Source organism: Pseudorasbora parva, chromosome 10, assembly GCF_024679245.1.
Source record: "Pseudorasbora parva isolate DD20220531a chromosome 10, ASM2467924v1, whole genome shotgun sequence".
Taxonomy (NCBI): domain Eukaryota; kingdom Metazoa; phylum Chordata; class Actinopteri; order Cypriniformes; family Gobionidae; genus Pseudorasbora; species Pseudorasbora parva.
This window is the reverse complement of record NC_090181.1, coordinates 31,597,792-31,623,706: the sequence shown is the minus strand read 5'-3', so window position 1 is coordinate 31,623,706 and position 25,915 is coordinate 31,597,792. Positions and strand designations below refer to the sequence as shown.

The window sequence follows — 25,915 nt, the reverse complement described above, 5'->3', positions numbered from 1 at the left end:
TCGTGTGGTCGCACTTTAATTGCGTCACTTGTGCGCCTTTTGGTCAGAGATGTAAACAGGCGATCAACTGCTTAGGCTACTCGAACATATTACTATTTCATTAATAATCAGTTTTAAGCTTGTTAGTTTAAATCATATTATGAAAGAATAAAGTTAAGAATGGCACACGACAAAACCGCACATTGGAAAGATTTACTGCGAAAAAGACTAGCCTCTGCGAAACAAGGTGAGATGATTTTTAACTAATCAATAACTATAGAGATGTATAGTGAGTTCAAAGAGAGAATGTATATAAAGAATATCATATTTATATAGAAATCTCCCAATGGATGGTTAGACCACATCTACGAGGATTTAAAGTCGAGTTCGAAAAATATACTTTAATAACGATAACGTTAACTGTGGTAAAAACATTATTTTTTGTAAATTTAGACAATACTAACTATTATTTTAGGGGACTGACTTAATGTACTCGGCCATTCGTAAACAAGTTACTATAGTTTGTTGTATAGAAACCATAGTTACCCCATCCGTTACTATGATTTCCATATGTAATAAAAACGTTGTAAAAACCTTTGTGTTACTCAAAAGTGTAGTATTTTATACAATGTATTAAAACATAAATCATGTGTACATTAAAATGTATTGCAAAGTTGGAATAATAATGAGCAGTGTTGGGTAAGTTATTTTACAAAAGTAATTAATCACTAGCTTCTAAGTACATATTCAACAGTGCAATTAGCTTACTGTGCTAATTACTCCCTCTAAAAAAAAGTATTGGATTACTTGTTACTAATTATTTAATAAATTCCATATCAACCTCATCAAGTTGAACAATACAAGGAAAGACAGGAAACTGCACTTTTGTTTATTCTAATAAACAGTATACAGTTGCATAAATTAATCTTGGACTGACCAAAGTGTGCGTAAAGGGATAAACATATATTTTAACATATTGATTTATATAGAATTGTTGTAGTCTCTAGAGTATTTAATGCAACTATGTCAGAAGTAACTTTAATGAAATTACAGAAAAACTAAGAGTAATCCCTTACTTTACTTTTTCAAGGGAAAGTAATTAGATTACTTTGTAACTAATTACAGCCAAAACTGATAATAAGGAGCCATCCATGATTTTTCTCATAGTTACTATGATTTTACTATGAAACTAAGCAGTAGTACATAAATATTCATGCTTAACATTTCATTAAGTACTGATGAGGTTTGTACAGTGTAAATAATCTTAATGCATGGGGTTAATTATATTGAGCAGATGAAAAAACAGAGGAGGAGAATAAAGCAGAGGAAACTGAACTGTTCACTAAGTATTACACTGAATGGAAAGGAGGCGAGAAAGGAGAAAATGACTCTTTGAAACACATCCCACGCTTCTACTACAGGGTAAGTTGTTCTGTAATACAGTGTTGTCAGTGGTTGTGGTATATTATATCATATTAAAAATGTTACAGATGATAGTCTGACCTATCATGACAATGATAAATGTTTGAGGGCCACCACTGACTGAAGCTGGCAAAAGTGCTCGACTTTTTTCATGTTGTTCATCAGTTGTTACTACCGTTCAAAAAGTTTGGGTCGGTAAAGATTTGTTTTAGTCTCTTATGCTCATTTAAAACGAACTTTTTTTATTTTAATGTATTTTCAAATGTAATTTACTCCTGTGATGGCAAAGCTGAATTTTCAGCATCATTACGCCAGTCTTCAGTGTCACATGATCCTTCAGAAATCATTCTGAGATTTGGTGCTCAAGAAACATTTATTAGTGTTATTATCAGTCTTAAAAACAGTTGTGCTGCTTGATATATTTTTGTGGAAGGGATTATTTGATTAATAGAAAGATCAAAACAACAGCATATATTTGAAATATAAATCTTTTGTAACATTTTGAATGTTTTTACTGTCAGGTTTGATCAATTTAAATGCGTAAGTTTCAATTTCTTTAAAACAATCTTCACAATATTTCCCCGTAGCTTCCTGCAGAAGATGAAGTCCTGCTGCAGAAACTCAGAGAAGAATCGAGGGCAGTGTTTCTCCAGAGGAAAAGCCGGGAACTATTGGACAATGAAGAGTTACAGGTAAGAGAGCTTTGTGGATCTATGTCCCAAACCAAACATTTATTATCAGCTTTTGTGTTTGTGTTTCCTCAGTGAAATGTATTATTTTTTTCTTTCCTACAGAACCTCTGGTTTCTTCTCGATAAGCATCAAGTGCCGCCCACGACCGGTGACGAGGCCATGATCAGTTATGAGAGTTTCCTAAGGGTTGGAGAACAAGCAGGTGCCAAATGCAAGTAAGTGCATCATTGAAAAGTATCACTTGAAACCATGAGCATGATGGGCTGATAACTGTATTCTAAGTCAACATAATTTCCAGGTGGACAATGCTTATGACTAAGATGTTGGTTTCACAATCATTACACCCCATCAGGCTTTTCTTCACTGCTAGAGTCTACGCCAAACTGCTTCATAATGATCCGTATGGGAGGATATCAATTATGCAGTTCTTCAACTATGTCATGAGAAAAGGTAGTTATAAATGTTGTGACGTGCTCTCATTGCATTCCCGTCTTATGACGGCAGTTATTTATGAGTCTGTAATACAGATGTGTAATACACTGTACTACAGATGTGTAGATGTATCACAGTTTGATCTGCATTTCTTCTCTGGCAGTGTGGCTGCACCAAACCAGGATTGGTTTGAGTCTCTATGATGTAGCAGGTCAGGGTTATCTCCGGGAGTCTGTAAGTAAACATGAATGACAGCCGCACATACTCCTCAAAACATTATATTCATCTGCGCTAAGCAGCCAAACCGATGCACAACCCACGTAAAGATGATAATTGCGCAAATAACTGCAATTGCAGTTTCAAACAGAGATGGCGACACTGAGGCAAAACTTACGGACTGCAGCTTTAAAGAAAAGCCTTTAGTGTGTGACTGTTTTTTTCTGCAGGATTTGGAGAATTACATCCTAGAGTTAATTCCCACACTCCCCCAACTAGATGGCCTGGAGAAATCCTTCTACTCCTTTTATGTTTGCACTGCCGTTCGCAAGTTCTTCTTCTTCCTTGATCCTCTACACACTGGTAATCCTCCTGTGGCCATGCAGTTTTTTTCAGTTCTAACTATGCGTTTAAATTGAAGTCAGAGCATCTGCAAGGCATCATTCAGATTTTACCACTTGAAAAACTGGAATGAAACGAATCAATCTAATGTTTTGTATTTGCTCTGCAGGGAAGATAAAAATTCAGGACATCCTGGCTTGCAGTTTCTTGGATGACCTACTTGAGGTAGCGTACAGATTCTCGCTCAAGTTAACCTATAATATATAACATAAAAATATTTATTGTACTCAAGTATTCACAAGTCTGGGGTTAGAGAATACTATTGGTAAACACAGTAAAAACAGTAATATTGTCAAAAAATATTACATTTATGTTTTTACAAATGTAATGTAATATATTTTTTCTTCAGTGTCACATGATCCTTTAGAAATAATCCTAACAAGCTGATTTGATGATTTCTATCTACAGTTGTGGTCAGAATTATTGGCACTCCTGGTAAAGGAGTAAAATTTATCTTTGTTAATGTTCATTTCTACATTTACTAATGCATTATTAAAATCTTGTTAACAATAGTTAATGCACCGTGAAGCAACATGAACAAACCAAGAACAGCTGGATTTTTATGAACTAAAGTTAACAAAGATTAACTAATAAAGTAACACATGAACTGCTCATGGTTAGTTCATTAACTAATGTTAACTAATGACCATTATTCTAAAGTGTTACCGATTTTCATTCAGAAATTCCCAAAAATCTAACCTTTCATTGAAGTAAAATAATTGAAAGTGGGTGGGAAATCACATAATGTAATAAATGTTTTTCCAAAACATGTTGGCCACAATTATTGGCATCCCTAGAATTTATTATGAGTAAAGGAATTATGTACTACAGATAAGAATATTACAAAAGTATATTCCCATTAATATTTATGTTTTTGTAGCACACCAGGGTGACTAAGAGCATGCAATTATCCAGCCATGACTTCCTGTTTCACAGGAGTATAATTATGAGGAAACGCAAAGGCCAATTTCCCTAATCATTTACCACAATGAGTGAAACCATAGAAAATTTTTCTGATGTGCAGCAAAAGATTGTTGATCTTTACAAAAGAGAAAGTGGCTGTAAGAAAATAGCTAAAGCATAAAAAGATCCCCAATTCCACCATCAGTGCAATAATTAAGAAGGTCCAATCAACTAAAGATGTTACAAATCTGCCTGGAAGAGGACCTGTGTCTGTATTGTCCTAATGCAAAGTGAGGAGGAGAGTTTGAGTGGCCAAAGGATCACAAATGGAGAATCACAGAGATTAGTTGAGTCTTGGGGTCAGACAGCAAAAAAAATAAATCAAACAACCCCTACATCACCACATGTTCTTTGGGAGGGTTTCAAGAAAAATCCTCCTCGCTAATGCACAAAAAACAAAACAAAAAAAAAACTCCAGCATATTCAGCTGTCAAACATGACTGGAACTTCTAAAGGGACCTTGGTTATCTGGTCAAGATAAAACTAAAAAAAGTGTTTTTTTTCTAGCAAACTCATCAGATAGGTTTGAGAGGAAAAGTACCTTATGTCTGTGGTTAAACATATGGCTTGTTAAACGTTAAACAACATTTAAGATCAAGGACATCTTGATCAGGACATCTTGTTCAGACACATGGTATCATGGATTCTAGCAAATACCAACAGATAAAAAATCAAAACCTGACGGCCTCTGCTAGAAATCTTATAATGGGCCGTGGTTGGATCTTCTATCAGGACAACAATATTTAACAGACATTAAAATAAACACACAAATGTGTCACTGAGCGCAAAATGAAGCTTCTGTCATGACCATCCCAGTCCCCTGACCTGAACCCTAGTATAGAGAATGAGTGTGGTGAACTGAAGAGATGAAGCACCAGCATGGATCTGTGAATCTGAAGGATCTGGAGAGATTCAGCATGAAGGAATTGTCTGATATCTTGCCAAACTCTTGAGGCATTATAGGAGAAAACTCAGAGCTGTTATCTTGGGAAAAGGGGGGAATCGGGTGTTAATGAAAGCTCAAAAGGATAAACAATGCAGATTTAATTTTACAGCCATCTTTGATCATATTTACCAGGGTGGCAATAATTCTGACAACTATCTATATATGTCTGTCTGTCCGTCCATCCGTCATCTAGTTAGCTATTCAAAAGTATTCCTGTGCAGGTGACTTGCAATATTAAACAAAACTAATCAGATGTATTCATTTTTAGCTTCGAGACGAGGAGCTGTCAAAGGAGAGTCAGGAGTCTAACTGGTTCTCTGCACCTTCCGCTCTTCGTGTTTATGGTATGCCTGCCAAATGCACTTAATCAGTGTTATTATATAAATCTCATATGTCAATCATCATATTTCCTGTTTACAGGACAGTACCTTAACCTGGATAAGGACCATAATGGGATGCTCAGTAAGGAAGAGCTGTCTCGCTATGGCACCGGAACTCTAACTAGCGTTTTCCTAGACCGTGTCTACCAGGAATGCTTAACCTACGACGGTGAAATGGTATAACCTTTTGACTTAATTAATCATTTGTTTCACAGTAAGAGTTCCTTTGAACAAATGTCTGCTGCCAGAGTCATAGCTGGTGGAACAGTAGTCCTTTGGGAGACTGGTACACTTTTTTTGAAAAGTCTCTTATGCACACCAAGGCTGCATTTAAAACAGTACAAAAAGTAATTGTGAAATATTATTACAATTTAAAATAAGTTGAATTGTCAACATCATTACTCTAGTCTTCAGTGTCACATGATCCTTTAGAAATCATTCTAATATGCTGATTTGTTGCTTAACAGACATTTTTTATTATTATCAAAATTGAAAATGTTGTGTTGCTGTTTGACCCAAAACCTTTGAACTGTTACTCTGGAATAAGACTAGAAAATAGGCACTTAATTTGTAATATACTGTATGTACACAATTCAGCATCCACATTTTAAGTATCTGAAGACATAAACATGCATTTCTGTTGTTTTAATTTAGGACTATAAGACCTATCTAGATTTTGTGCTGGCTCTAGAGAACAGGAAAGAGCCTGCAGCTCTCCAGTATATTTTCAAACTGCTAGACATGGAAAGCAAAGGCTATCTCAACGTATTTGCCCTCAACTACTTCTTCAGGGTAAGTAGAGGTATTTTTGTAGCTTTTTTGATAGCTAATTTTTAAGAAATATAAACTAACCTATTCATCTGTGATATCAGGCCATTCAGGAACAAATGAAAATCCATGGACAGGAGCCAGTTTCCTTTCAGGATGTTAAGGTAAACTGCCTTTAGCTCTTCTTTATATAAGAGTTAAAGGGGACATATTATGCAAAATTCATTTTTATAAGGTGTTTGAACACAGATGTGTCCACTGTGTGTGTGTGTAAACCAGTCTATTATCTATAATATTATAAAGTCTGTGGAATGCTGTCCCTGACCACTTGCGGACCCCACAGACTGTAGATGCTTTTAAGCATGGTCTTTTAAACCCACATTTTTAGCAGAGCTTTAGATTGATTTGTTACAATATAACACATTTTTTATTTTTTCAGTTTTATTTACTTATTTATTGTTGTTGATTGTTTTAATTCTGTATCACTTTGAGATTTTGTTTAAAATAAAGTGAATTACAAATAAAATGTATTATTATAATGGTAAAAATCCAATACTTTACTACAAAAATCCTATTTTGGCTGAGTGAGATTCATTTTATTGTTGACGTTCAATCCGAAGCGTACGTAAAGGAGCCACTAAAAGGGGCGGGGAGCTGCAGCTCATTTGCATGTAAAGGGACACACAAAAATGCCACTTTTTTTGCTCGCACCCAAATTTGACATGCTATTATAAATTAACTGGGGGTATTTTGAGCTGAAACTTTACACACATTCTGAGTACACCAGAGATTTATAACATCTTGTGAAAGGGGGCATAATGTGTCCCCTTTAAAGTCCGTTCCCATTTATCACCAAGTAGAGAGATAGTATTATGTTGCTATTTGACAATAATGTATTATAATTCACTTTTTTTTGTCTGTTGTCTACAGGATGAAATTTTTGATATGGTGAAGCCCAAAGATCCGTATAAGATCACACTACAGGACCTAGTGAACAGCGGTCAGGGTGATACCGTCACTAGTATCCTCATCGACCTCAATGGCTTCTGGACTTACGAGAATAGAGAGGTGCTCGTGGCTAACGACAGTGACAGCAACACAGCGGATTTAGACGACACATGACATCCCTTTGTATAGCCAAGTCAAGTTGTGCTGTGGGACCAAGTGTTTTACTCAGAAGGAAGATAAAACCTTCAGCAGAATTCACAGAATAGCTCAGTTGTGTATGGAATTGTTTATTAAGTAATATTATGTACAAAACAAACTTTATTTTTTTCACCTACGTTATAGAAAGGTAGGTGTATTTTCACCTACATAATACAAAATTATTGTACACAAATAAATTATACACTCTTCAAAATGAAATGCATTCCTTTGTGTAAGGGGGTTGACAATTTCAACTCAAATCTCATGAGTAAAGCACAGATTTACATACACACAAAAACGTGTTCACGTAAAAAGAATATTTGGTTAGAAAAATAACTGTTCTCTCAGCTCAAATGTTGTCAGCTTTGACGAGTGAAAGAGGGGGTCTTCCCATCTGACCACTTACACTACATTCAACAACTCATCAGTAACATAGAAATGTCTAATATTACAACTAATGTCTCAGCATCTTAAGAGATTCGTGATCCATGCAGTTTTTAAAGTGTTAGCAGGAGTATTAGGTGTTTAAAATTATTAAAATGTACAATGAATTGTAGAGACTAAAAGAGGTTTTATGTATGGCTTCAAAATGATTATTATAATAGTTCTGCGTTCAAAGTAGAACCATTGTCAGCTATGCATAAACATTACATTACTTTCATGTATCATAAACTTCACTCCCCAAAAAAGGAAACAGCACACCTTATGCCTACAGTACATATGGTAAAACCATCTAATATTCTCAGTCCACTGAAAAATATTTTAGGAGGGAATGGGTGCAGGCACTTTATTTGCATCGGATGTAGCATGTGATTCCTGCTCCAGTTCAAAGGTCACATTCACAAAAGAAGCAGTTGCTTCTGGTTGCTCAGTCTTTGGCTGCTGGCCCTCCTGATTGTGCTGCTCGTCAAAACGCCGTTCTGCCTCCTCGGAGAGATGGTTCTCCTCCTCTTCTTCTTCCTCCTGTGGATTACACATTCTTAGCTGTTAAATCCCTCAACTCACGTACAAGAGTACATGCAGCTTTTGATTACATCAGCTAATAAGTAAAGGCTGAAGGATAATAATACTAGTGTACATACCTCCTTCTTCATCCTGTAGTACTCATCAATTGCATATTGATATTTTGGTGTTGTGATTCCCAGCATTGAGGCCATTCTCTCTCCAAGATAGTCACAAACTGAAATATTTAGGTTAAAATTTTACATTTGAACCATTTTTCCAGAACCAAATGTCACAGACTAGAAAGAGTTTTGTTACCTGAGATGGTTGAGGTAGCCACTCTCCACATTTGGAACCAGACGTATGGACCCCAAGTCAACTTTGACTATAATCAGAGATGAAAAGAGAGTAAGTTTAAGATGACAACTGAAACTACATTCATATTTAATTATTTGATGCTACTCACTGGATCCACAGTCCTTAAAGTGTTCTTTTTGTCCGGTTCTTCCTCCTCCTCTTCATCGGTACTGTACTCTTCCATGGTTTCACCACTTGCAAAGTAGATTGTTCTGCGAGGAATCTTTGGCTGCTTTTTGCCCAAATCTCCAAGTTCCACATTTTCAAACTCTTTCACCACAGCTGAACTCTAAACCAGCAGATAAAGAACATTACACTATATACTTCTTATGACAAGCCCAACTAACTAGTATCTATTTTTGTTGCTAGAAATTTGTATTAATAATACTTAATATTTACTAGTAGGCATTCCCATAGTGACTTATATCTTTCTCAATTACTAGTAAGTTACCATTTCATTGGATGCTAGTAAACTATTCCAATATTACTGGTAACAAATTGCGTCATTCAATGCTATGGGGTACAATTTGATATATATATATATATATATATATATATATATATATATATATATATATATATATATATATATATATATATATATATATATAACGTTATAGATAGATAGAGAGAGAGAGAGAGAGAGAGAGAGAGATAGATAGAGAGAGATAGATAGAATTACATTATAAATATATCGTAATTATTATCATTTAAATAAGATTAGTATATATTAATAGCTTCCATGACGTTTGTCAACATATCAAGTTTCCTCCCTAGACAAAGATGTAAGGAACAAGGAAATAGAATGACATAATATGTCGTCCGTAGTCTATAGCAAAAGAAAGTATGTAATTCTAAGGCAACTACTTATATTTAAAAACCACTTTACCTTCTCTGTGTCCATAGTTTGTCCCAGAGAAACGTTAACGTTTGTGAGGTACAGTGACAATTCAGCCATGTCTTCTTCAGGCTTTTCTTTCTGTTGCTTTCTTCGAGCTCTTCCTTCTAGCCGCGTCAACCAGGAAGTGACGTCAAATGTAAACAGTTTCCTAAAGTTTAGATTATGAGAATATATATTTTTTAACATAAATACGTTAACACGGGAACACATTTACAAAATACGTTCTAAAAAAATATACAAATTAACATTTTTATTTAATGTAAACATGTTTTATTCCCTACCTCCAGCGAACTTGATGAAGAGATCTGTTTGAATTATTGTTTCGAATGAGTTTCAGTTTTTTTCCAAGAATTTTGTAGTTTTACTAGTACAATGATAATGAAAACATTTAAATCGCCACTATAGATATTTCATGTTCAGTTTTAGGCGTCATTACCACTTCTTATTTTCTTCTTTCACTCTTTAATGTGTTAATAATGACACATAAATCATAACCTAACTGATAACCAATTAAAAGTCAGATTAATTGCAAAAATATGTGACTAGTTTTACTCAGCGTGATTAATCTTTGACTAATATTGTAATTTTGTACAGAACAATTATCAAGATTGATTTCTCTTTCCTCGCCCAGGATCAAGTTCAATAGAAAAAGAATGTCTTTCTGCTGCCTGCACTCCCAGTAAAAGTTGCCTTTAGCAATTTTGAAATGACAATATTTAAGAGCAGCTCCACCTTACTCAGTTTCTGCCTTTATTATAAAGTACATTTAATACAATATTTAGGATGGTGGAGTCTGGAGTCTGTACAATATATTATATAATTCCCTGGATTATTTTAGAATCAGAATATTTTTATAATTTATTTTGGCCTTAACACAATGAGAATATAATTGTGCAAACATATTGTCTTTATATACTTTAAAAATAGTCACATAGTTTAAATGGGTCTTTGTGTATGAGAATAAAGGTCTTATTATTATTATTATGTAGGGGTTAATTTGCAGAGGATCATCATATTAATGGATGCCTGGCATCAAAAAGAAAAAAGAAAATGTAGTTGTTGTTTTTTGGAATCCCAAAATATCTAACACAATTTATTAAATAATGTATTTTGTTTAAGTCTATTTATTAGAACATTTGTTTATTTGATCCTTTCCAGGGGCCTGTACCATGAAGCTGGTTTAGCTAGCTAGCCAGATTTGTTTAGGCTTAGTTTGTGCCAATCCTGGGTTTTAGGTACCATTAAAGTGGTTTGGCTTTTAGCTGTGTTCATCGCCATAGTAACTTACGCTCCACGGCTAACCTGCTCCAGGGCAGGTTATGTTCTGGATTAGAGATCTCAAACTGAAATTGGGCCAATCAGCTGTGAGTAAAGTGACACACCTCTGATGCAATAAAGTCACTCCCCCTGTTTCTGCTCCAAATTAAAGGTCACTACATAGCAAATGTTTTTTAAAGACTAAAGCATCTGACTTTTAACAATGCTTATTTATAAAAATAATAATTTTGAATATTTAGATATAATTTATGTAAATATTATACCCTTCATTAATTACACATTTATCATTTTAGTTAATCAATCATTAATAGGCACTTTGTTAAAATTAATATAAATAGCCTACATAAGGTCATATAAATAAGCTTTAAAATCAATAAATAAAACTTTTAAAAAAAGCTTACTGAGCTTAAATGTTCAATTTTTTCTATATCAAATAAACTAACTTCATAACTTTTACTTGCATTGACGTATACTATTTTTCTTTAAGTTGTCCTCTTTCATAGACAGCTTTTCTTCTTGCTGTGATTTTTTTTTAAATTTTATTTTATTTCTTAATATTTCTCAATCACGTAATATTCTGCAGAAGAGAGAAATTAATCTCACTGCTTGTCTCGCGAAAAGTGAATCTCAGTTCCACAGCGTGTGATTGGCTGTTCACTGCTGATGTCACTTTTAAACTCCAGAACTCAGGATCAAAGCCTGAGTTGACAGAGAAAGCTGATGATCAGCATCATGGGACCAACAAAGCCTTAATACAATGGTTTGATTTTGTCAACTCAAAACTAATCCTGTAACCCTGAGTTTATTAAACTACCTTCATGGTACAGGCCCCAGGTCTCCACAAGTTATTTCCACATATTACCATGTGCACATGGCTATGAAAGGGATTAGAAATTAGTCGTTAAAAGCCCAGTCAATGGTAAAAGCAATATTCTTGCGCCCTCTTTCGGCCACTCGGTGTATGGCAAAAATAAGGCATTTTCGGAAGAAACCACTGGAGATCCACCTAATTGACTAAAAGGTAAATACACGAAATGCAGAGTCAGTTAATATCAGCAGGCACAGGTATTTTGTGTAATAGTATGTGTGCTTTAATATGATATATTTACATCTCATTTTCGCTCAGTACGCACACATTATCTTTTGACATTTTTTCTAACCGCCCCATTCGGAAAATGAAAGTGGACTGACCCAGTAGTATTGAAAGCAAAGCTCATCATCGCGCAGTTGTTTGTTTTCACTCAGTGCAGTAACAGAGCGGAGAGGGAGAGACACGGAGTTGTGTAACGGTTTCGTTTTTTAATCTTCATTGCATCTTTCCAGCCTCCTGCCATGGCTCTGTGCAGTAGCGTCGGAGCCTTGGCGTTACCCAGCGAGCTTATTGTTCACATATTTTCCTTCCTGTCAGACCGAGACAAGCTCCGGGCCTCGGCCGTATGCTCTCGTTGGAGGGAGTGTCTCTTCTACCCTGCGCTGTGGACGGAGCTCAAGCTGCGCGTCGGCGGCGGAACCAACGGCGGCGGCTCTGGGTCAGAACAAACCCCGCGATTAGAGTTCCTCATGCGCAAGTTCGGCTCGTTCGTGCGGGAGCTGCAGCTGGAGTTTGCCCCGGTGGACGGCTACTTAAGCCCGCTGCAGCACGGAATGGAAGCCGTCGAGAGTGACCCGCAGTTTGCGAAAGATGCGATGGTGACATATTTGGATCAGGTGTTGTGTGTGCTCGGCAGTCTGCGTAATAACCGGTAATGTTAAATGGATCAATGATTTACATGCATTGCCATTACAAATCCTTTCTGGCTGCTTTGCTTTGCTTTGCTTACATTTGATCAGCACCAGCAGCCATAAACAAACCTTGCGCATTACGTAACGCTCATGTCTGAAGCATCGCATGGCTGCCTGCTTTGTGCACAACCAAACTGCGATCACTTCTTATGACAAGCCCAACTAACTAATATCTAGTTTTATTGCTAGACATTTATATCACTAATAACACTATTTACAAGTAGGCAATCCAATAGTGACTCGGATCTTCCTCAGTGTCACCATTCATTGGATGCTAGTAAACTATTCCATACTGGTAACAGCTTTTTTTAAGCACTGGTAATACAAAAAAAAAAAGAGTAAAAAAAAAGAGTAAAAGTGCTGGCCGAACTCCCACAAGCCTTCACTGCATTGTTAACATTCTAACAGAATCTTTACAATCTTACAAAACAATGTTTAAACAAGACTTGCTTTGTTTTGCATGCTCTTCATAGCTGTTTCCTGATGCTGATCGTAACCTACAATTCTGTTTATGTACAATAGAAAAGTACTAGAAGGACTCATAGCCCAGCACTTGTCATGTAAACAATAGACTTTAGTGTAAAGAACAGGGGAAAAGAGCTGAATATAGGTTGTTTGGTGTAGTAAGAGTTTGTATATTGGTTTGACAATTTATATTCAAAATTATTTAGTTTATTTATTTTTGGTAGTCAATTTCTTTTACACGGTAATATGAATATCATTCAAGTCACATATATATTGTATCGTGTTTACGTTGTCAAGACAGCTAAAAATTCCTCCTTTACCCTCCAGAAACCTCCAGAAGCTGAGTCTCTATGGGGACACATGCATTCTTCAGGATGACGGGATTCTGGACAGCTCTTACCTCAGCCAGGTGGACCAAGGGGGCAAGAAAATGAAAGAGTATGTTATAGCTTCCTTTCACTCATGTAAACTGATGGCAAGCTGACTTGTGGGGTAATTGTAGTCAGTCTTAGGCTGTATTTAGAATTGAATACTAACATACTGCAGAGTGTATACTTTATACTGCCTGCTATTTAAAAGGGGCATGAACTGCCTTTAATTTTTTTTTTCTTCAGGGGTCCATTTTTACATCAAAAACATCCAAATTTAGAATTAATAAGCTATTTTCTCACCTGTTTTTGACCCTCTCTTTCAAACACTCAGTGTTGATGGGCGTGTTGCATTCAAGACTTGGAACTAAACGCCCACTGCTATGATTGGGTAACAGTATTGCATTTTAAAATAATTTTCAATGTCCCACGTTTGGGATTTTTTTTTTTTTTTTTTTTTTTTGTGTTGTTGAATACTTCCATTGTGAAAAATACAGGATAACTCACGGTGTTTCATGTGAACGGAATTATGAATGAATATACCATCGTTTGTCGTTCTTAAAGGCTATTCATCGCTCATCCTTTCCGATAATGTGAAAACCGTATACGTTGCCATTTGTAGTGTCTTACTGATGACAAAACCGAGGATGTCGCTCACTGAAGATTTATTCAGGATTACAGCGAATGGCTTAAATCCACGACGAAAGAAGCGTTCTCTAAATACTTTCTTCCGTATCCCATAATTCAATGCACTAACCCCATTAATGACGAAGCAAAGGAACAGCAAATCACAAACATTAACTATTTCCAGTTTGACTGCAACACTAGAGTATAAATACTCAGTACATATCAATCTATCTGGAATAGACAAAGCAATAGGGACACATGATAAAAACAGTTACTCTCAGCTGTGTTCGCGAGATTACGGCTGGATCCAGAATATAGTCGTCATTGCATCATCTTTTATTTTCATTCTCCCTGAAAAGCCTGTGCCGAAAGCCAGCAAAGACTGTTTTTCCATAACTTGGCACTTCCAAACGTCTTGTAATCCTCAGAGGCTTCTCTATGGTTTTGTTGCTGGAGTAATCCTGTGTTTGCGTCACTCTCATATTTACTTGTACATGACATGCGTGAATCAGTGGCCAATGATGTAGAAGTAGGCTACATCATCTGCTGCAGAGGTGGTCTTTTGTCGCACTATTACTTAATAATGTCACAAAATCCGGAATGAGTTGTTTTGGCAGCGTAGTTTCACTAAAAGCTGTTTTTGGACTAATGAGAAGTTTCGATTTCTGAAACTTATAGGATATTTTTTTATAGTACTATTACCACTTGTATGTCAAACGATCAAGTGTAATTAGATTTCTCAGTTCATGATCGCTTTGAAATAGTATGAATGGAAACAAATGTTTAAAATAACTCTAGTATATTGCATAACCTTTCTACATTGGATGTTTAATAGATCTTTATCACAGCGGAATTTAATACTGGAAGTGCATAATACAAAGCAGCGAATCAATTCTAAAAATAAGCATCCAGAGGATGATTTCAAAATCAGGACATTTTCAGTGACAGGAGAAGAGATAAATTGATAATTCCTGGACTTTTCAAACTGTCGTAAAAAACAAAAAACAACATAAGCCAATGTTCGTAAATATAGACCTGATGAATAAGATCAGAAATTAATATTTATTTATTTGTATTAAATATTTTAGTAATTTTTCATTGACAGTCAGTTTACTCAATTCAATGCAATTCACACATTTATGCCAAAATTCTGTTAATGTGTTACTGCTTAAAGGTGCCCTAGAATGAGTTGGACCATAAATGTACCTGTAAAATTGTCCAGATACAGTTTTACAGGTCCATTTACAACCCTAGAAATTGTCCATAGAATGTAATGCTCTGTTTTTGCCTTATTTGGAAGACTCATGAATATTAATGTTGAGCTCTGCTCTGATTGGCTTATTTCAGCAGCTCACACAACTTCAGTTGTTCCACAAAGCGGCTTGTGAGTCCTGACAGAACACAGACCGACTGAATGACACTTTAAGCAGAACATCTTAAATGGAGATTGCTAAAATGCAGTTTACTTGTTTATTGGTGTTTTCAGATCATCCGCGCTCGTGCATATGGTTGCCAGATTGCACAAGGTTAGGGAAAACACCGGATAGTACTCTTGTTATTTTCATAGAAAAGCTCTGATTGGGGGATTTAAATTACTGAAATCTGGCAACCGCAAGCACGAACACTCAAACATTCTTCTTTTTTCCCCAGACAAAACCAAAACCAGTGCTTTTTGTTACATTTTTAATTTTTTAAACTACATTTTAGATTTCTGTCTTTTCGTCAACGATAGTTGCAACATTAGTCACAATGTAGGCTACGCAGTGACTGTGATGTACTCTGAAATACAAGCATGCAAAAACATACTTCAGTTCTCAAAAATATAAATATATATTTTTTACAAAATGAATACAAGCCTTGTCAAATGACTATCGTTTTAACTTATGTGGTGGAAAAGGTGACGTTAGCTAGAAGGATCGAGTGAATGATTTGTAAAACAACGTGTATCTACGGTTGTATTTTGTAATATAAAATAATATTAACCTGTCATTAGACACTATTTATTTTTGTATGGTACTTGGAGTTTCCTATTGTCACTGTAGGCTGCTAGAATCTTGCCTTATAGACAATGCTGTCCCTCTAAAAAAAACTTTCACTTTAATCAGAAATTGTAAAAACAGTCAATAAGTGGATAAATCACTACTTACTGCTTGCAGGAATATAGTTGGAATTGCCCCTTTCTTCAGTTTTAGACGCTGAGCGAAGGTTGCTTGATATTGTCCAAGGTAAAAAAAAAAAGATTCGAAGCGATCGATTTTGAATTAAATTGTTGCGGTATCCGATTATAAACATAAACCATGACTGTTGACATCTTTTATCTGTGGAAAGGGTATGAAAAGTCCTCACGTCCCCTGCACAGCCTGGAACATGACATTTGTGTCCATGATCTGCCATTTTTGCTATCCTCGCGTGACACTTGTTTACCTGCTGATTCGGCTGCGCAGTCATGACATGAACATTTACTGACATGTGCAAATGTTAGGGGCGTACATATTAATGATCCCAGCAATTGCGTCACAGTTGGCGTTATGTTGAGAATCACTTATTGTTCCATGGTGTTTTCATGCACGAGATTTACATATGAAGGAGGAGGCAATGGTGTTTGAGACTCAGTATGTGAGTCGACGTACTGAACTCTTATTATTTCACTGTAGCAAGGTTAATTTAATTTTTCATTCTAGGGCACTTTTATGATCAATTAAATGTTTAACATTACGTTTCTTTAAGGCAGTTTACCTTACATTCATTCTTATATTTTAATACTGCTCTCTTGAATATTAACCTTGGTTTTACTACAAATAAAACCTCCAAAAACATGGTTATCGTAGTTTAACCATGGCATTTGTAGAAACTGGTAATACAAATGGAAGTCAATCCATGAAAAAAATATGGCTACTACATGTTTACTATAATAAAACCATGGTTAATTTTCGTAAAGTCAAATTAATAAAAATGTAAATTCAACAGTTATGAAACAATCAGTAAGAGAGAAACACTTAATGAGAAGACGAGCTCTGGACTGCTAATAAATACATGTATTTATTATTCAGAATGCACATTTGGAAGGGAAAATTTTCGCAGGTTGAAGATATGAAATGTAAACATCCTCTGTTTTGAAATGCTTTGGTGTACTACCCACACATTTTATCGAAAGTTGGACCTTCATCCTGCCATATCAGTCTCACTCCTGCTTTCCTCAATTATTTTTGGGTCAGGAAATCATGAAAACTGAAATAAGGGTGTCACTGTTTAGAATTTGAGCTGCCGGATCACTGCAGTACCGCTGGCAAGAGGATTCAGACCTTAGTTTTGATTGTGTTGCGATAGTACCGGAACTAGCGATACACTGCTTCACTGAAGTGTGATCAAAGTATATTAAGAGACACTAGTGACTTAGAAATTGTCCACTTCTTCACCTCTAATTTTACTACCCCTGAAAAGTTTGCAGTAAAAGCAGTAATAGTGTGAAAAATCAATATGGTGGTTTTCTTTTTTCATATATTTAAACAAATTTACCCCAGTCTTCAGTGTCACATGATCCTTCAGAAGGCATTCTAATGATGCTCAAGAAACATTTCTTATTAATCAATGTTGAAAACAGTTGTGCTGCTTTAATATTTTTTTTCAGGATTTTTTTGCTGAATAAAAGGTTCAAAAGAACAGCATTTATTTTAATGTTTTTCTTTTGATCATCAGTCATTTCTGATCTATTTAATGCACCATTGCTGTATAAAAATAAAAAATTCTTTCCAAAAAATGAAATAAAAAATCAGACCTTTCTCAAACTTCTGAAAGGTAGCCAATGCTGTTGTCAAATTGTGTTGCATTTGCACTTATCTTTCTTTAAAAAAGATGATTTCTAACCATTTATAGCGTGTACTTCTTTATCCTGTTGTTTTAGGATCCAGCAGCTCTTTGAAGAAATCCTGTCCAACAGCAGGCAGATGAAGTGGCTGTCATCCGCGTTCATGCTCGGTGTGGTGACTCCCTGCTCTCTGGCCTCTCTCTCCAATGCCAGCACCAGCTCCCTCGAGCACCTCAGTCTGATTGACAACCAGCTGCCCAGCCTGATTTCCACAGTCGAACTGGAAAGGCTCGCTCACCTGCAGTCTCTGTCGCTAGACTTCTGCGACTTCACCTCGGACATGTGCCGCCTCCTCGCCTGCGGTGACCGAGCGCCCCTCCACCGCCTCTCTCTCTTGTTTAACGGCGCCGCTTTGGATGTCAAGCCTTTGGATGGTACTGCTGCCGAGGACGATTGGAAAGCCCTGGTCCGTCGCAGCACAAACCTTCGCGTCTATATCATGGCGATGGATGTGTGCAGCCAGGACCTTCTGCGTGTGCTGAAGCCCAGCGTGCCCCTGGAGCGGATCCACCTGGACAGCTACAGCACTCTGGTGACGGATGGTGTCATAGAGCTCATCTCGCAGCAGTACCACAAAACCCTCACCCACTTCATCTTGATGAGAGATGATTCTGGATTCCCAGACCTCAGCGTCAACCGCAACGAGGACCCGCTGGTTCTCCTCGCCTGGCGCTGTGTGCACCTCGCTGTCTTGATCATCCATGGTAAGTGGACATTTAAAAAAAAAAAAAAAAATCACTCTTTTTACACTTGCTATATTATACATTTCCCCCAATTGAACTCTTTTCACCATATTAAAAAAAAAAAATAAGTCAAATATAAAAATAAAATCATAATATAAAAGCATCATTATAATCATAATATAAAAATAATAGAGAAAAATAATAAATAGAATTTAAGAGACAGACACATTTAAAAATGAATAACAATATCAAGAAATTTGCACCAAATATATTTTATGCTCGTGTATCCTAATGTTTAGTTCCTAGTCTGCATTATTATGACATGAAAGGTGATTTATTTATAATGTTTATCTATATAATTTTTATGTAGCCTTTTTAATAGCTTATGTCTGAATCAGTTTTTTCCACTATTTTCTGATATGTCGGCTTCATAACCTCAATGTTTTTAAATAATTTCCCTCCTTTTAAACGAGTGATATTAGTAGCCAACAATAGCAGTAAAACAAAATGGCTCCTGGGTTTATTTTGTCAACACGGTAAGCTATCGACTATATCTGAATGTGGTGACAGTTCAATAGCTGTAGCTAAAAATAATTTCTCAATAAAATCTCAATGTATTTACTCATTAACCTGAATACTAGATTCGCAGTGTTAATAAATATTTGGCATGGGAATACACATTTTTTTGTATCTGCTGACATATTTAAAACGTTTTTTTTGCTGCTTATTTGATTAATGAGCTAAAGCAACACAATTGCTATACATGTTGTCCTAAATTAATTTCATTGTTCAGTCAACTTAAATATAATTAAAATCTAAGTTTACTTAAATAATTTGTGTTGGGATTACATGAATGATTATTTTTGTTGCATTAACTGAAACTAGGTGGAAGGTTTTTAGGCTGGATCAGAGAGGTCTTATGGTTAGGATGTAGATGGCTGCATGTACAAAAGCCATTGTGCATGATGCTGCGTTCAATTAGCAAAAGCTTTGGTAATGCCAGTTCAGTTATTTTGTTTAATTGTACAACATAAATAAATGTCAAATTTATTTTTTATATATCTTTTCCATTCACTCAAAATTAAAAAAAATAAGTTGAATATATTGGAATCTACTCAATACATTTGAACTGAAATAACTAAAAACATTAAGTTCAACTAAAAATATATGTTTAAGATGAATAAATAGTGTAACCACATGCCTTAAAAAGCCACTTTACTTCAGTGTGACAGTTTGTAACAATATTAAGAAAATGAAGAGATTAATCACAATTTTTGCTCATTTTTAAAGTGTATGCGTTTAACTATGCATGTTCAGTCATTGTTCATGGTTCACAGGCTACACTGTCTGGTCTCACAACCTTGTGGCCATCTCTCGCTTGCGTGGGTCCAACCTCAGAGTCCTGGAGGTGTCCGAAGAGAGCATCGACTTTGACCCGGACCAGTCAGTGTACATCGAGGGAGACCCCGTCCACAATCTAGTCAAGGAGGTGTCCCTGGGCTTGGGCCGCGTCTGGCATCCTTCAGTGGACAACAGCGTGGTCCTGAACGAGCCCACTCAGCACTTCCACCGCGAAATGCAGAGTTTCAGCGCGGGCATGTAGACGCACCAGGGCCCGTTACCAAATGCCCTCTCTAACCCTGTGCTTGGTGATCTTTCACTAAATGGGCCCTTCTCATTTTACATAGTTTTATTTCTTTCATTGCTTTTTGATTTGTTTGTTTTTTTCTTCTTGTAGTGTGAATTTAATCCTTTATATGTGCTGTGTTTAATCAGTATTAGCTCTATATTTATATCTATATCTATATATCCTGCTTATTACTAGGAAAGTATAGTTGGGTATTGGTTTAGTAGCTAATTGAGTGAATGGTAGAGAGGGGCTTTTATACAGCTAGCTTAAAAGTTGTACAGTGAGTTGTTCATTCTCTCGCTTTGTCTGTTTGTTGGTTTCCCCCTAGAAAGTGTGGAGTTACCTCAAACTATCAGTTTGATCCTTCTTGGCTTCTGCAATGACGAAATCCCACGTTCACGTTGACCTTTTTATAGGGAGATTAGTCTTCCAGCCAAGGGACAGGGCTGATCCACAGTTACGAACCTTCCTCTTTGTTCATCAGTATGTTATTGTTATTCAGAAACGAGGATCGGTGGAAACAACGTGTTCGGGACGCAGATCCCGCTGGTTTTTCTCAACCTGGAATTTAGACGCACCTCTGCTGGTTAAACCAATCGTAGAGGTTTTCAGTCTGGTGTATGACACCTGCATGCTGACCGCCCTGCAGCACAATATCTGGGCCCAGCCATAGGTGTTTTGTTCTCTTTTTGTTTTGTGTTTGTTTTCTTATGTGTGTTTTTGTTGTAAGAAGTCCTTCCCGTCTGTCTCAGGTAGGCAAAAATTATATGACAAGGAAGATGAAGATGATGGTAATGATATTTTGGTAAGAGTGATAACAATCAGTTGATAATTGTTCTTCTCGAGTCACAGTTGCCTTGAACTCCCCCTTTCTTTCTCATAATCAATGCGTTTTTGGACTCGGTCAGCGTCGGCGTAATTCCCAACCGAAGTGCGCCATCCTCATTGGATCGTGATTGAGGGCGAACACGCGCAGAACGGATTGAATCCGGGCCGTGGTATTTCATCTGTAAAACATTAGATTGTGGGAGACAGACATTTGCTTGTTCCATATCTCAGGATTCCTGCACTTGCGGTACTTTTCCAGAAAGCTTTTGTTGAAGCTTCGTTCAAATGTATGGTGTGCTGGACGGGCAAGTCTTTGCAGTGTTTTTTGGAGGAAAGAGAGCTCTTCCAAAAGAATGTGCTTTAGGAGTTGCTGGTTTTTATTTTTTTTTCTCTCCGTTTAATTTCCCTAGTTTAGCATTTGAAGGTCTCTGTGTTTTTTGCTTTTACATATTGTCTTTTTTCTTTTTAAGTCAGTCGAGGGAGGTCGTGGTTGCTTGCATAGCTGAAATAAGTGAATGTCAAACTAAAGCCTTCTTGAAAGCGGTAGCGTTTTTGCTCTGCAGAATCCCCCTCTTTCCTGGGCATATCTTTATTTTCTCGTGTTCTCATAACGAAGCGAATCGTCGAAGAGTGGAGTACTTTTTAAAACCGTTAAGTTGCCTCGCTAACTGTTACTCTGTCAGGCCTCAGAACTTCCTGTTATTTTGGCGGTAGCGACTACCCGAAGCCAAACCAGGTTTGAAATGGAAGCCATCGCCCCAATCTTCTGGAAGATCCATGCTTATTACAAAAAAAAAAAAAACCCGAACAGCCAAAGTAAACCTTCGCAGCGTGAAACGATCTTTATATGCAAGCTTATCAAGTGAGGGGTGATTTAGATTGTGTCAGGATTTATTATATGTGGTCCAAAAAAATAAATAATTTGAAGCAGTTAACCAATGAGGTCAAACAACTCTTGGCAGATGAAGGCCTGTTTCGTAGGGTTGATATAAAGAGATCCAGCTTGATTAATTGTTGACAAGTTTACAACCTATTGTGGTACCCATGTCAACATTGGTGAAAACGGCAGATTTCCGTGGTTGGTGGCACAGAACGCAAAAAGGGTAGTGCGAAATACATTTGTGGATTAAAATCTGTTGAATTCGCTCCCTTTTTGAATTAACCACGGAATAAAGATGTTGTTTTCAGGTGCGTTGACATAGGTGCCAAACATTCTGTAATGATTATGTTGGAATGCTCTTAAACGTGTGCTCGTAGTGGGATTCTATGTATATTTTATTTTTTTTATTCCAAAAAGTTCTACTTAGTACAGCACCAAAAAAACGATTTCAATAAGTGTGAGCTTGTTTGTTGTACATCGAATTTGGAGGAATAGAGTTGGCGGAGAACGCCGGCGTATGACGCGCTACAACTGCTAAAGCATTCATACCGTGCCTAAAACCCAGAATAGCTTTCATTTCAAACCCACGTCATTCGTACGTCCCAGGTCGACCCAGTCTCCGAAACTTTACATAGCATATTTAAAACCGTCAGTGTTTTCTCGTTTGCAATCTCTGTTTGCCTGTGTGCGTGCAAATGTGTTGTGTAGTCGTTCAAAAAGTGCATACATCAGAGAAGGAGGTGTGTGTTCAGTACAAAACGTACCACTTCCTCAACAGTGAACAGGAAACAGCCATTCTCAGGGTTACTGTTAGACGTGTGGAGGAAACAAACAAGAGTCCAATAGCTCAGGCCTCTCACCATGAAAGTTTCCATTTAATGAAGAATATTCACTGGATTTAACTTCTGTCAGCGCATCATCTGCGTCAGCTGCCAAAGATAACGGTGATACGACTCTTTTTCGAAGTGCCCGCATGCTGGCAGAGGGCAGGGCCAATGGCTGATGGGCCGAGATGTACTACTACTCGTATTATGACAACTACTATTAGATAAATGTACTAACGGAGGGAGGGGTGGTTGGACATGGGCGGTGGTCCACAGCTGTGCTGTGGCTTTGGTCAACATACGTTAGATCTCTCTTTCAATGCACCTGTTTCACTGTGAAGAGTGAATGTAATTTAACTATTGAAAATCAAGGTTGGTTCTATCAGACCTATAAGCTGCTATGAGACGTGTTGGGAACATTCCACTGGGGAGTTAAAAACAAACTAAAATGGCCAAATGTCTGCATGAAATGATTATTTTTTTTACTCTTTTATTCTTTTCTGTTTTGGTTCGGGCAGGGGCGGGATCCTAGAATCAGCGTTCGACTGGTCCTGCGATAATTCTTGAGCCATTTGAGAGCGCACGTAGGTTTTTATTCTTGATCGATTTGGACCAGTCGGTTGTTACAACTCAGTTGGATCCCAGTGTTTTTTTTGTTTGTGTTTTTTTTTTTTTTTTGGTTTCGCGTTTTTATTTTCAGAAACGTTATATGCATTTCACAATCTCGTAGTAAGGAGAAAGAGGGCTGCTATGACCCCATCTGAGACGGTCAGTGTTTTACAGCTTTTTCCGATAGCTACCTTGCCGATTATAAACCTCACGCCAGCCTTTGGTAAAAACAAACAGTTACCATGTTTCCACTGCAGGTCCGATCTCGAGATCGACGCGGGCCTCTCTTTCTCTCTCCGGTTGGCTTGCGTTAAAGGCGAAGTCAAAAACTATGCAAACGGAATGCATACGATCCAATGGCTCTTAACTTGCTTTCCTTTCTTTTGCGCTTTTTCTTTTCTTCCTTCTGTCACTCAAATGGAAATAACCTAACTTGCAATGATACTTGGCCTTATTATTGTTATTATTATTGTTTTAAGATCTTGATTCTTCGGAAGCCAACTCAGTTTCAGGGGCGACCGTGGGTTACAGACATGGTCTCTATGAGACTGGCCAGAAGGCCCCAGTTATAAGTGGTACGAATGTTGTGCATTTGTTTAAAATCAGGACAGTTTGCAATAAAGAAGTGGCCATCATGGGGCACCAGCAGTGCTAAGACCACACTGCTACCTTATAAACTTAATGGGGAGTTAAATAAAATAACACAAACCTGCATATGCGTATATATACATCAACGTATATACTTTTATGCAACATGTCCGGGTTCTATTTATGAACATTGAAAAAAAAAGTTTATAAGTGTTGTTTTGCAAAAATGGTTTTACCATCTTAAATGTTTAATATTTGGGCAGGTGTGTTCTGTCTACTTTTTTGTCTCCGGTGAGCACATAGCATTGGATTTTATATGTACATCTGCAAACAGGAAGCACTCTGGCACAGGTGTGAACATGCCAGGTGGGAAGATTTTAATGAGAAAGTGATCTTGAGGTTCCACGATAAAGAAGGAAAACCTTTGAAAAACTTAACTGACAGATATTGGGTAAACCAGCCGAATGTTGATTTGAATTAATGTTGAACGAATGCATTTTCTTTTAATCGGTAAAATAAAAGCATACAAAAATCAATCTGCTCTCGGTGTGTTGATACAATGCATTTGAATGGTTTCTTCACAATGGGTGACTAAATGAAAAGTTAAAAATAAAACAAATGAAATTATAAACAGAAATTTCTACTGATTATCAATCTTTCCAAAAGCTTTTCCCTGGTCTAGGGATGCTTGACATGTCAGTATGATATTGGTTATTATATATTTTTATGTGAACTTATCAGTTACATGTTAATGTGTAAAACATGTGATCACATTGTCTGAGTGGGTGTAACAAAAATCTAAAAATAACTCTGTTCGGTATTTCCCAAAGCACCACATTATAGTTTTTCCTAATAAGCATTTATGATTTCTTAATTATGGGTTAATGGTGTAAGCATGAAATAACTGCTGCAATTATATATATTTAGATACTCAATTTTAGATGCTCATTTTCCATTTATATTACTTTTGCACACTTCTAGTTAACCTTTACACTTAAATATCTTGAGCAGAGTATACAATTTTGAAATCAAAAACTATTATCAGTATTGACCATCACTTTAATATTTCTGCATTCTTTCCTGAAACAAAAGAATGCTTTCCCTAGCTTTATATTTTAGCACGCACAATTGAAACTAATCCAGCATTTTTCAGTGATATCTTTATTATTAATGTACATGATTTCATCAGACCATGTATTTTTAAGGCATGGATTGTTATTTGAGGAAACATTATATATATAATGCGCTACATGGACGGTTCTCTGGATTGAGTTATTGGATTTGTCAAGTTAGTTACCAAAGTCTTGTTTCAACAATATCCTATTAACAATATATATACTTAGTACACTTTCTATATATACACTCTGACAAATATGAGGACCTTTCATCAACTACCTTCAATTTAAAAAAAGCATCATAACATTGCAATCCTGAGCACCTCTAACCCTATAAGGCAGTCACATGGACTTTTTACACTTTACCTACAGGTTCACCAAGGCTGCACACTTACACTGTACCTGAAATAAAGACATCAACTTCCTTTTCATAAAATAACCAGTGGCATGTGTTGCATCTTTGCCATGCTTGCTCTTTCAAACAAGTTTCAACTAAGAGATAACCACAAGGCTACTGCGGTTTACATACCAAAGGAAACACCCCCCTGAGCACAACAACAGGAAGTCGAAAACAGTCTGCAGGGGAGGAAGAGAGAGTGAGATGGGAAGATCAGATGACATCGTGAGGAGAGGGCGACTGGTTGGGCGGCTGCTCACTGCCTGGTGGGGAGGGTCTGGGAGGCGGTCCAGGGGGGAAACTGTCAGACAGAGGTCTTGGTGGCAGATAGCCCATATGTTGAGGGAGCGGCATTGGAGCTCTGGGAAACATTCCAGGGGGAAGTGGCCCTCGCACTGGAGGAAATGGTACAAAGGTTATTGGTTTGTAA

The 25,915-nt window shown here is 36.8% G+C and overlaps 4 protein-coding genes across 13 annotated transcripts in view; 2 read left to right on the top strand and 2 right to left on the bottom strand.

Moving 5' to 3' along the window:
• The first annotated feature begins 3 nt into the window (after positions 1-3).
• ppp2r3c (protein phosphatase 2, regulatory subunit B'', gamma) lies at positions 4-7,325 on the top strand. Its single transcript, XM_067455866.1, has 13 exons — positions 4-226; positions 1,274-1,401; positions 1,989-2,093; positions 2,196-2,308; positions 2,446-2,543; positions 2,689-2,759; positions 2,972-3,104; positions 3,253-3,308; positions 5,321-5,396; positions 5,473-5,609; positions 6,087-6,224; positions 6,305-6,364; positions 7,131-7,325. Exons 1-13 carry the CDS (start codon positions 160-162, stop codon positions 7,320-7,322), a joined length of 1,374 nt encoding a protein of 457 aa, XP_067311967.1. The 5' UTR covers positions 4-159; the 3' UTR covers positions 7,323-7,325.
• Positions 7,326-7,415: 90 nt separating this feature from the next.
• On the bottom strand, positions 7,416-12,130 carry fam177a1 (family with sequence similarity 177 member A1). Its single transcript, XM_067455867.1, has 6 exons — positions 12,016-12,130; positions 9,535-9,694; positions 8,755-8,934; positions 8,607-8,673; positions 8,429-8,526; positions 7,416-8,309 (listed from the first exon to the last, which is right to left on the bottom strand). Exons 1-6 carry the CDS (start codon positions 12,042-12,044, stop codon positions 8,109-8,111), a joined length of 735 nt encoding a protein of 244 aa, XP_067311968.1. The 5' UTR covers positions 12,045-12,130; the 3' UTR covers positions 7,416-8,108.
• A 26-nt stretch (positions 12,131-12,156) lies between these two features.
• LOC137091437 (F-box only protein 33) lies at positions 12,157-24,509 on the top strand. The gene is made up of 4 exons (XM_067455865.1): positions 12,157-12,566; positions 13,399-13,509; positions 17,968-18,635; positions 19,952-24,509. The coding sequence occupies exons 1-4, from the start codon at positions 12,157-12,159 to the stop codon at positions 20,215-20,217; spliced, it is 1,455 nt and encodes a 484-aa protein (XP_067311966.1). The 3' UTR covers positions 20,218-24,509.
• A 607-nt stretch (positions 24,510-25,116) lies between these two features.
• Positions 25,117-25,915, bottom strand: part of mia2 (MIA SH3 domain ER export factor 2) — a 32,669-nt gene continuing 31,870 nt past the window's right edge. For all 10 annotated transcript variants that reach the window (XM_067455851.1, XM_067455854.1, XM_067455857.1 and 7 more), the window contains one exon: positions 25,117-25,880. In XM_067455851.1, coding sequence (XP_067311952.1) covers positions 25,699-25,880 — 182 coding nt within the window. In that variant the 3' untranslated portion in view covers positions 25,117-25,698. The remainder of the gene's footprint in view (positions 25,881-25,915) is intronic.

What these genes read in the sequence shown, in the direction of transcription:
- fam177a1 (XM_067455867.1), bottom strand. Translation starts at nt 12,044, where the DNA reads ATGATGAGCTTTGCTTTCAATACTACTGG. An exon ending in CTTTAAGGACTGTGGATCCA is followed by an intron (nt 8,674 to 8,754) that starts GTGAGTAGCATC and finishes CTCTGATTATAG; the next exon opens with TCAAAGTTGACTTGGGGTCC. An exon ending in ACTACAGGATGAAGAAGGAG is followed by an intron (nt 8,310 to 8,428) that starts GTATGTACACTA and finishes TGTAATCCACAG; the next exon opens with GAGGAAGAAGAAGAGGAGGA.
- LOC137091437 (XM_067455865.1), top strand. Translation starts at nt 12,157, where the DNA reads ATGGCTCTGTGCAGTAGCGTCGGAGCCTTGGCGTTACCCAGCGAGCTT. An exon ending in GGCAGTCTGCGTAATAACCG is followed by an intron (nt 12,567 to 13,398) that starts GTAATGTTAAAT and finishes TTTACCCTCCAG; the next exon opens with AAACCTCCAGAAGCTGAGTC. An exon ending in GGGGGCAAGAAAATGAAAGA is followed by an intron (nt 13,510 to 17,967) that starts GTATGTTATAGC and finishes CTGTTGTTTTAG; the next exon opens with GATCCAGCAGCTCTTTGAAG.
- ppp2r3c (XM_067455866.1), top strand. Translation starts at nt 160, where the DNA reads ATGGCACACGACAAAACCGCACATTGGAAAGATTTACTGCGAAAAAGA. An exon ending in AGGGTTATCTCCGGGAGTCT is followed by an intron (nt 2,760 to 2,971) that starts GTAAGTAAACAT and finishes TTTTTTCTGCAG; the next exon opens with GATTTGGAGAATTACATCCT. An exon ending in TTCCGCTCTTCGTGTTTATG is followed by an intron (nt 5,397 to 5,472) that starts GTATGCCTGCCA and finishes TCCTGTTTACAG; the next exon opens with GACAGTACCTTAACCTGGAT.